Below are 11,087 nucleotides of genomic sequence, written 5' to 3' on the forward strand. Positions count from 1 at the left end.
TATAAATATGTTAAACTGTACAATCTTAAGGCAGTTTAATTACTTTTCAACACGCTGCAGCAGATCAGTGAAGATCGCTTTCTTAAGATCAGATCAGATCACTTTATTGGCCATATACAATTTCTTGCATTAGGAATTTGTCTTTTTTGAATACCCCAAGTTGCTCTCCAGGAGACACACAGACAGGGAGAGAAGCTTTGGCTTAGAGTGCAGGGTCAGCCATTGTACAGCGCACCTGGAGCAGTTGGGGTGAAGGGCCTTGCTCAGGGGCCCAACAGAGTAGGATTTGAACCAACAATCTTCCAGCCACAGATCCTTAACCACAGAGCCACCGCTCTGCCCTTCAATACAAGATGTAGGTAAAAACCACTGAAGTAAGAGACAAGATGTAAAAAGGGTTAACTTCAGTCAGTTCTGCCTGAAAATTAGACTTCTAAGCAACAGGGGTTTATGGCAGGGGTTTATGGCAGGTTAACTGATGAGGATTCCAGATGCGAGCTAGGAACCCCCTGGGGGCGTAATCTTAAACTGACCATTTGGCCAGGGTCTTTTAACTGGCCAAATACCATGACCCCCCCCCCCCCTTACCATAACACCGAATGACGTGTGAAGCAGCAAGCAAGGACTATATAACCTAAAAGTTTGTACCGGCACATCGAACAATACTTCAGTTTTGTTGTTTCTTGCGGGAAACAAGACTTCGGCTTTATTGTTCCTTGCATGCAATAAACTCATCTGTTTTACTGGCCGTTTTGACAGAGGGCAGGGCAGCAGTACAAGACAGCACACGCCCTGCCTCACATATCTGAGAAAGTGATATCGCAACTGTGATGTCACACAAATATTTCCACAAAGATAACTAGGAAGAATCGGAAACTAAATAAAAAACAGTTGGATGAAATCCTCCAGGCACTCACAAGAGACACTCTTTTACACAGACAGTAGTGTGGTTGGATTGCAGGGGCATGTACTCTTGGAGAAGTGATTAAACTATTCTCTGCTTCTGCTGATGTCTGGATTGTTGGGCTTCCATTAATACAGTGGGCATCTTGCCATCTGAAAGGCCTATTTCCTGCAGGGCTGGAAAACAACACTTCTGTACAGTTTAAATTAGTATAAAATTGGCCTAAACAGGCTGAATTCTTTACTTCTTATACTGACCTGCAGTGTGCTGGTGGCATGGATATTGTATAACAGCTCAAAAGTGAACAGAGAAACGCGTTGCAAGTCTAAAAGATTAAGATAAATTTACTGTGTCCTGGTTTGACGGTTTTTATCACTAGATTTATAAGCTGTTTTGTAACTGGTCTACCGTCATGTCTCCCCGCCTCTCTCTCTCCGTGATGCTGTAGGAGACAAAAGCGCTCGGGCGAGTACAGACATGGAGAGCTCTGGGCTCCAGGAGCTTCTACTGCTGATCTGCTGTTTCTCAGGTAAGAAAGAACCTTTATAACCGATTTATTTGGGACACTTAGCAATGAAAACCTTGTTTTGTAATTATTCTTATTGGTTCTTTTTTTAACTTTTTGCTTTGATTTGTACTTTGCTTTGTATGGGAGAGTTAGCAAAGCCACGTCTTGTGAACGAAACCTCCCCCTATGTGTCAGAATGCTGTGTTTTTTTGCGTGGTACAATTATAACTTCAGCAGTTCAGTTGGATCCTCATGAATGTGATAGAGGGATGAAATATTGTGACTCTCTGAGCTGAGAGAATTGTTACATTTGAATGTTGCATTACTGTAGTTATTGTACAGCATTCTGGACACGCAAAAGGAGACTGGATATATACACTGGATTTAGTCTGTCTCTGCTGAGTTTCTGTTTGTGGGTCTGTAGGAACATAAAGACTGCTCGCTGTCCAGTCCTCTGCCTGTACCATGGACCTGGTCTGGGGCAGCCTGGGGGATCCACTGGGCCCAGGAGCCTTCTCCCTCAGGACTCCTCTATATAGTCGGCCGTCCAGTCCAGACAGAGCAGTAGACAGCCCTGCACGCTGGATTTAGTACCACTCACCCGCTCGACGACCGGGCCTGGGCCGACCCACCTGCCTAGGGCCACAGGCTCAGACCATGAGCTCCTCCAGAGGCCCGAGCAGGAGCCCAGGGGCTTGCAGATTAGTGAGGAGCACTTGGGGCAGCTGGGGCCCCGGGTGCAGTTCTATAGGACTGAGGTTTGTGGAGTACCCCAAACCAGCTGATGAACCCCCCTATTAGAGTCTCTGCCTGCTGGTGGGGCAGGCCGAAGCCTGCAGCCACCCTGTGAAGTGGTGCACAGCAACAGGCATGTATCTGTTGCCCCTGGGTGTCCACAGGGGGTGGACCGGGGTCTTCGGCGGCAGGGGGACAATGAGCTGCACACAGGGCCATGCTGGGTTTGGAAGCCCGGCCACTGGGCCCAGACAACACTCCAGGAGGGAGGATGCCAAACCTTTTCGTCCCAGGAGAGGAGAAAGAATACAAGGCAGGACTTCAACTGGGCTACGCAAGGACATTCGCTCTGGTATTCTTGAGCCAGCCTTCCAAATCCGTCTTGTCTGACCAGACTCACCTTTTGCCACATGTTGGAAGTATCACCAACAGGAGGGGCTTTGCTGCAAACTCCATCCAGGATCTGTGATGGGATTTCCTCTCTCTGACATGCAGCCCAGCTTAGTGGAGTGACCGGGACATGTCTGGATATCATATTCATGGACATCTCAGCCTCTTAGCTCTGTAGCTCTTTCAAATTCACTGTTGCCTCACAGCTGCATCCCCAGCCAGTATCCTTCTCGCCCATGTGCTTAGTGTGCAGAGACACAAATAATTGTTTGGTCTGCTCAGGTAATTTTATGCACCTAACTTAATTTAGGTTTTGCCATATCAGAGAGTTTGAATATTTGTGCAATCTTGACTTTCCATCTGTCTGTCAAATTGTACTGTGGACAGCTGATGGAGAATTGCACTGATCTACTATTGGACCTGTTGTTGTTGTTTCAGGTATTGTGGAGTGTGGAGATCAGACAGTGAGAGGGATTGTGGGAGGCTCTGTCACTCTGAAAGTCAACACATCTGGACTGCAGGAAGACTCTTCAGTATTGTGGACATGGGGCCCTGTCAGCCAGGAAACTGTGATTGCAGAGTCCTTCAATGGGGACAGTAGAACTGATTTCCTGGAGAAATTTAGAAGCAGGCTTCAGCTGGACAGAGCGACCAGCTCTCTGACCATCACTGACCTGGACATCAATGACTCTGGACTGTACCAGGTTCAAGTTGTCGGAGGAGATAAATTTCAGTCAAGGTTTATTCTAACTGTCTATGGTGAGTACACATCTCTTTTAAGTGTTTCTTGCTCTGTACAGTTAGAATGCTACAGTATATTCTGGATGTGTGCAGTACTGAGGGGCTCTCATCTGGTCCTGTCAGCCTAGACAGACTGCTCAACTGTACAAAGCAGATTATTAGTTAAAAAGAAGATTGAAAGATGACCACAACTGGACAGGGTGACCATCTCTCTATTCTGTCCCAAAGTCTAGGACATCACACTTGTTCAGCAATGTTCAACATTTTAAACAATGTTTTTCAGTAAGAATGTACTATTATAGTCACCTCAAAGAGACAACATTTATTCCAATAATTATTTATATAAGTAGTAATAAAAAGATGGCGAAAAACATCTTCCAGTGTTTCCTCATCACAGTGCTCAGTGTAAGACTGGTTCCTGCTTTGAGATCAGCACTGGTCTCCTGCCTACACTATTTCATTAGGGAAACAGTACATTATTCAACACAATTATAATACTGTGCATTGTCAAATACAATTAAATTAATGCAGACATGAGATACAACAGTACTTATTGTCTCAGAGAATAACAAAATATACATAAGCATAAGTAAATAAAACCTATTTGTTTTTCGGTTTTCTTTTTGTTGCTAGTAATGCTGAACTGATGGGTGTCTCTGTCACAGGTCCAGTGTCAAAGCCTGTGGTCACAAAGACCCCAGCAGGAAGAGCCCTGGTCACACAGAACTGCTCCCTGCTGTGCTCGGTGCAGAATGGCAGAGAGGTGACCCTGTCCTGTTACAGAGAGGGGGAGGTGAAGCCCCTGTCTCACACCAACTCCCCTGATCTCCACAGCACCCTGACTCTCCCTCTGGAGACAGAAGGACAATACAATACCTACAGCTGTGTGGCCTCTAACCCTGTCAGCAGACAGACAACTACAGTCAGCATGTCAGAGTGCTGCAGGAACAGAGGTGAGGTCTGGAGCTCCTACATGCTGCTATTATAGCTGTAGTGGTGGACAAAAGTAATAATCACCCCAAATGGACATGAATTACTGCCCCTCATAAAACTGAGATTGAACTGCCCAGCCTTGTCCCAGCACTGTCCAGGTAGTGCTTGAGCAGTGTCCCAGTGTTGTCCCAGGACTGTCAAAAACCCTGTTACCCTTGTACACCCTCCCAGAATTCTCCAGGAGAGTGCACTGTTTGGTGAATGTGCAATTAACATACTAGTCTAATCAATATGTCTGTAAGAAGTCTTTCCTGTTTTTCTATTTCACTGCAGTTTAATACAGTATATTGTAATAGTAATTCAGGCTCAACAGTCACACTGTCTTGTTAATGTTCTGTGTGTATTAATCTCTATCTCTGTAACAGATAATAAAAACCACTCTAATAGTGACCAGTCCAGACACTATGCTGTTCCTGCGGTCTGCTCTGTGGTTGGAGTCCTGGCTGTGATTGGGGCAGTGGCTTATCTGAAGAGGCACAGAGACAAGCAGAGAGAAGGCAAGTATATATCTTTCTGTCTGTATCCTGCTGCAATGTTATTGGATGAAGTACTAATTAATATTCATACCCACAATCAGTGTTATGGACAGTTACTTTTCATAAATAACCCATTATCATAACAAGGTACATGTGTAAAAGGTAACTTTTAAAACTTAACAACAATTTTTGTGAAAACGAGTTTTTAAAAAAGCTGTAGCAATGATATTAGGGATTTGTCATTCAGCTTGAAGTTTGCTGAGTCCTGTGTCAGTCAGGCAGGACTGGGTCAGTCTCCAGGTGTGTGAGAGTATTGACCACACCTGGACAGCTGGCCCTCGATCACAAGTTAGAAACCCCTGTCAGTCACTCAGCAGAACCTTAGTTGATGCTCACTTTTCAGAGTCCACGGTTCGAATCCTTGTTTGGGGAAAGCTTTTATTTGGGGGTTGCTTGGTGGGTAGCACTACTGCCTTACAGCTCATTGCTTCAAAACCAGCTAGGGGTGCCTGTGTATGTGGAGTCTGCATGCTCTCTGTGGATATTCTCCAGGTGCTCTGCTTCCCTCTCACCTCTGATGTAGGTTTGGTTTGATTGAATAGTTAAAATGATCTCTTTCTGAGGAGAGTTAAAGGGGATTTCCTCATAGGGGACATGTGCATGTGCATGTACTGACTCACACAGCGCAGTGCTCAGTACAGCACTAACACAACCAGTCACACAGCGCAGTGCTAAGTACAGCTCTAACACACTGAGTCACACAGCGCAGTGCTCAGTAAAGCTCTAACACAACCAGTCACACAGCGCAGTGCTCAGTACAGCTCTAACACAACCAGTCACACAGCGCGGTGCTCAGTACAGCTCTGACACAACCAGTCACACAGCACAGTGCTCAGTACAACTCTAACACACTGAGTCACACAGAGCAGTGCTCAGTACAGCTTTAACACACTGAGTCACACAGTGCAGCGCCCAGTACAGCTCTAACACACTGAGTCACACAGTGCAGCGCTCAGTACACCTCTAACACACAGTGAGTCACACAACGCAGTGCTCAGTACAGCTATAATACACTGAGTCATACAGCTCAGTGCTCAGTACAGCTCCAACACACTGAGTCACACAGTGCAGCGCTCAGTACACCTCTAACACACAGTGAGTCACACAACGCAGTGCTCAGTACAGCTATAATACACTGAGTCACACAGCTCAGCGCTCAGTACAGCTCCAACACACAGAGTCACACAGCGCAGTGCTCAGTACAGCCCAAACACACTAAATCACACAGCACAGCTCCCTGTCTGACTGGAGTCGATCTGTTTCTGCCTCCTTACAGTCTTTCCTTGTCTGTGTCTCTGTAGTCTCTCCCCTCTCCCTCTTGTGTTTCTGATTAAAAGTTTCTTCTCCTCTCTCTTCTCCTCTCAACCTTTGCCAGTGCGATATACCAGAACTGGGCTCAGGTGAACACACGGGCTCCAAGCTGCTGACTGTGTACGACAAGATTCGGCCGAGGAACAGCGCCCCCTGCTAGCAGAGAGTGTTACTGCCTCCTTTGTGCTGACGAGGAGTTCGAGCTCTGTCTCTGCACCCCTGGCAGTGCGAGTGCAGAGACTGTGCCTGGAACAGAGAAGAAGAGCCTCTGCAGATCAGCTCTCACAGCAGAGTTGACCTCTTCACATGGAGCAACAGTGACCCCTTGTGGTTGAACTGGGTATCTGCAGGACTGGAGAATCCGAGACGCCGGTCAACATCTGTCTTCATTCCACCTGTTATTTACAATTATATTCAAGCATTTCATGAAAGCAGCATAATTTAAAGTACATCTGATGCTACTCTTGACAATCTGTATGAATTATTTTTATAATTCTGGCAGATCAATAAATAGATCTTGCAGTTTTCATATTCTCATCCTGAGTCTGAGATGTGTGTGATTACATTGCTAATCATATTAATGAATGAATGAAGTAGAAGACTAGCTAAGTGCAGGATTCACTAAACAGTGAGTCCAGATTTTCAATGATTTACAGTCCTGACTGAAGCACTGGGCTTCTCAAAGACTGAACTGGCCCAGGATTTTGAATGTTTGAATCAGGTCTCCTCAGCACTCTGTTCAGCACTAAAGAGACTAAGCTCCTTCAGTCTGGCAGTGTAGGACACTCCTTTCAGACCAAAGAGATTCAGTTCCTTCAGCCTGTCAGCATGGGACACTCCCTTCACACTAATGAGACTCAGCTCCTTCACTCCTTTCAGACCAAAGAATGAAAAATACTGTGACTCAAATCGTGCAGCTGGGATGTTTATCTCTGGCAGAGAATAACTGTCTACATCTCTGCTGTCTATACCTGTATTGCATTTGCCTGTCAAATAAACTAATTTATTAACTGACTGCAGCATCCCTGTCTCTTTATTTCAGAGCAAATCCATTCTTTTCTGATCTGGGCAAGACGGGTGGTAATACGAGTCTGATGTTTGTGACTCTTATATTTTAATATACAGGACTGGATAGTAAATCGTGGATATGCATTTGTCTTTCACAAGAGGGAAGATTTCCTTGGTTGTCAAATCATTTTTCCTTTGGTTCAGGAATTATTCCTTACTGCTGTGTGTTTGGTTTTCCAGACTAAGCTGTGGGAGGAGAAGAGTTGTGTGGATGAAGCACTGCCCCAGTGGACGAGTGATTCTGGGGCACAGAAAGGATCAGAAGCACTCTTACACCTTCTGAACCAGTTCGCTCTTGCTCTATGACTAATATCAACAAAACCTCACCCCTACCGTTGTTTTAGAAGTTGATGTCTTTTTTCCAATTAAAACTGAAAAAAAACCTTTGAATTCTTTACAAGTAGAATGACAGATAAATAAAGAAAGAGCAGGTAGGGTATATATAAACAAGACAGATCTTAAGCTTTAATCAAAAGAATTCTTGCTAAAATACAGAATCTCTTTGTAGCAGTAAGTATTTAAATGATTTTTGATTCCAATTGTATTCAGTATACATGAGAACTGTTGATTTTATCTTTGAAATATTAATACCCAAAGGCTTAAAAGATTTTTGATCTATGTAGCCTCAGCCATGGGTTCATTGGTACTGGGTATTCACTACATTTCAGTATTTGCCTATGGAAACCACCCATTCATAGCAATAACATGGGGTGGCCAGAGCTGGTCTTGGAAAATAAAACTCTCTCTAACACTGTCGGAATTCAGGGCACTGTGGGAAACACCCCTGTGTGTGTCTGCTTCAGGGTTCTGTGGAAATGGACATTTTCGTCACACTTAAACCTAACTCTAACCTTCACTGGACAGCGCCGTCACTCGCTTGTATCCCTACAGAAGAGTTCTCATGAAAGAAGAGTCAGGCTCACCCAGCATTAATCTGATGTTATTTATCACAGTTTCTTTCATTATCTGGTTCACACCTAGTTTAAGATGATGTGTTTATGCCAGAGCCAGAAATGTATAATCTATATTTAACAACTGTACAGGTCCTTCAGTTAATTGAGAGTTGGCCTTTGGTGGGTTTATACTGTAAGTCCTTGTTATGGTGTGACTCTTTAAAAAGAGTCCATATTTTTCCAGAATTGGGGTTGAATAAACCAATTAATTGACCCTCAGCTTGGTTAAACCTTTTTCACCTGTTTCATTGCTTGGGTCCAGAAATGTTCTACTAATGTTTTTTTTCAAGGCCAAGTAGCAAACAGACCTCCTCCAGTTCTCTATATGAACAGCTCTCACCAGAGGTCAGTAATTCTGATTCTTCCAGCAGCCTGCTGGTCTGGTCAGTCCTGACTCCAGCTCTCGCCCTGTAGCTCCTGCATCGACCCCAGTGACGACTGACTTTTCCCAGCATGCTCCAGGCTTGACAGGCCTACTCTCAATCCAGACCACGCTCGAGTCTCAGTGCTCCGGAACATCCTGTGCAGCAGCTCTTCAGACTGAGTCTGACAGTAACGCACCGCTAGCCATCCTGTCATAGTTTAGCTTTTGTGTTTAAGGTCATTGTCCTATTGTATGATAAACTTTTAGTTCGGCGTCAACTGTCGGACAGATAGTCTCACGTTTTCCTCTTACTCTGGTACAGTGCAGAATTACTGGTAAACTCAATGACAGCAAGGTGTCCAGGTCCTGAGGCAACAAAACAGGCCCAAACCATCACACCTCCACCATGCTTGGCTGGTGTGAGGTTCTTCTGGTCAAAGGCAGTCTTTAGTTCTGAAGAAAGATACAAGCTGTGAAGAAGGGGTTAAATGATTTCTTTCTGCACAAGGACTTCTTGTGACACAAGACATTCCAAGCTTTGATTTATTGCAGGGATGGGGGTTAACTGATAAGAATTGATAGAGACTCCCCCAACTAAGGGAACTTAAAACCGACCATTAAGAGTGGTCAACGTCTGGGAACTGTCCGAACACTGTGATCTCCCCCATTACCATGGTAACAAACTACATCAGAAACGGTTGAAATGTGCTATATAAACTGGAAGTTTTGTACCTATATTCCGAACAATACTTCGGTCTTATTGTTCCTTGCATGCAATAAACTCAGTTGTTTAAACTTCATCTCGGGATCCAGAACTTATTTGTCTGTTACAACAATTTTTGGCGTGACGAACAGGACCTTCCAGAAGGCGCAGGGCTTCCCATCGGCAGGAGAGAGGGTCAGTGCGCAGAATTCAAAGAGGTCTCTTTCTGTCAGTGCAGAATTGTTCTAGCACAGTGGTTCTCAAACTGTGGTACGCGGAGTGCCGCCAGGTGGTACGCCAAATGACCCTGGAACTGTGTCGTGTGCGCTGAAAAATCGGGACGGGTTTTCATATTTTGTATTTTGTATTTTAAACGTGTCGAATACGCAGCCTACGTACTGCGATACAGTGCGCGCTAATACTTCAGTGGACACAAGAGATACTCTGTAATTCTATACCACTCTATAGGAATGCGTGCTACGGATGCAAGTGACCAATTGTATTTAAGAAAAGCTACTGTATCTCCAGCAAATAGGGAGAAAGGAGAATGTGCGTGATTTTTGAACAATGCCAACGTTGTAAACACAGGAATGCATAGAAATACGTACTAAGAACGCTGGTAATCTTGTGAGCACAGGAAAGCGTGATAGATAACAGAAAACTATTTAAGAACTGTTCTAAGTTAATTTAAGAAAAATACACCGAGCGTCTCTGTGTTTCGCTCCCATGCGCATGAAATATTTTATTATTATTATTATTATTTTATTAAAATAAATACGGAAATAAAAACGGAAACGCGGAAAAATGCAAGCTTGCGGATTGCTTAAGCAGGTAAGCCACACTATTTTTGAAGAACCTTATTTACCGTTGGCAAAAGAGCTGACACGTATTATGTGTGGAGAAAAAGCTGCTAAACAGCTCGACCTGCTGCCCCACTCCCCCTGAAAGACACAGTCATTCATAGAATTATTAAAATGAAGGATTATATCAAAAGTACACTGATAGAGCGCGTTAAGATGAGCAGATGTTTTTCACTGCAATTAGATGAGCCTGTAGTCGATTTGGCCAATTTGCTCGTTTACGTTAGATACGAGTTTGAGGGCATGTCCCATGAGGACTTTCTGTTCTGTAAACCGCTACCAACAGGAACTACAGGAGAGCACATATTTCAGCTTCTGAATGAATTTATCGAAGAGAATGGCATCGACTGGATAAAATGTGTCGGAGTTTGTACAGACGGTGCTAGAGCAATGACAAGCCGACATAACGGTGTAGTTGCACGAATTAGAGAGGTTGCTCCAGAAATTAATGGACACATTGCAACATCCACCGCGAGACCTTTGCCGTCAAGAAAATGCCTGACGATTTAAAATCTGTTAGACTCTGTTGTGAATTGTATCAAGGCTCGAAAAATTAATTCACATCTGCTTTGCTCGACTAAACAGGCTCACCCCTCTCACTGAAATGGTGCTTTTTTTATTAGTTGTTGTTACTGTTTTTTTTTCTGTAAAACACTTTGAGAAGCCACCTTTAAAGGCGCTATATGAAATAAAGTTTAATATTATAATATTTATTATATGTATGTGTGAGTGTGTGTGCACGCACACTCATGTTGGTCATTGAGAATTTCTGGGGTTCCTATGAGATGATGACTTGTAGGTGGTACTTGGATGCTTTGGTTGGTACTTGGTCCAAAAAGTTTGAGAACCACTGTTCTAGCACATCTCAGCATGGCCCTAGTGAGGAGGTCTTTGTTCCCATAACCCCAGGGGTAGGTGTTTCAATCTGCCCTCAGGATGATTAGCAGCCTGGTATTGGTGTAACTAACAAACACACACACACTCACACCAGAGTCAACCTTCCCAGTAGCCAATCAAACTA

General features: G+C 44.3%; 1 protein-coding gene across 2 annotated transcripts; it reads left to right on the forward strand.

Annotated features, from left to right (window-relative positions):
* Positions 1-1,373: 1,373 nt before the first annotated feature.
* On the forward strand, positions 1,374-7,129 carry LOC148832274 (SLAM family member 5-like). Of its 2 annotated transcripts, XM_088919506.1 has the most exons (4): positions 1,374-1,433; positions 2,976-3,296; positions 3,944-4,231; positions 4,637-7,129. In XM_088919506.1, exons 1-4 carry the CDS (start codon positions 1,382-1,384, stop codon positions 4,888-4,890), a joined length of 915 nt encoding a protein of 304 aa, XP_088775632.1. In that variant the 5' UTR covers positions 1,374-1,381; the 3' UTR covers positions 4,891-7,129. The 2 variants fall into 2 exon arrangements, with proteins under 2 accessions (XP_088775632.1, XP_088775633.1); XM_088919507.1 differs by lacking the exon at positions 4,637-7,129 and having other exon boundaries at positions 1,378-1,433; positions 3,944-4,398.
* The last annotated feature ends 3,958 nt before the right edge of the window (positions 7,130-11,087 follow it).

Source organism: Atractosteus spatula, chromosome 6 (assembly GCF_055471065.1).
Source record: "Atractosteus spatula isolate fAtrSpa1 chromosome 6, fAtrSpa1.hap1, whole genome shotgun sequence".
Taxonomy (NCBI): domain Eukaryota; kingdom Metazoa; phylum Chordata; class Actinopteri; order Semionotiformes; family Lepisosteidae; genus Atractosteus; species Atractosteus spatula.

What these genes read in the sequence shown, in the direction of transcription:
- LOC148832274 (XM_088919506.1), top strand. Translation starts at nt 1,382, where the DNA reads ATGGAGAGCTCTGGGCTCCAGGAGCTTCTACTGCTGATCTGCTGTTTC. An exon ending in GCTGATCTGCTGTTTCTCAG is followed by an intron (nt 1,434 to 2,975) that starts GTAAGAAAGAAC and finishes TTGTTGTTTCAG; the next exon opens with GTATTGTGGAGTGTGGAGAT. An exon ending in AGAGTGCTGCAGGAACAGAG is followed by an intron (nt 4,232 to 4,636) that starts GTGAGGTCTGGA and finishes TCTCTGTAACAG; the next exon opens with ATAATAAAAACCACTCTAAT.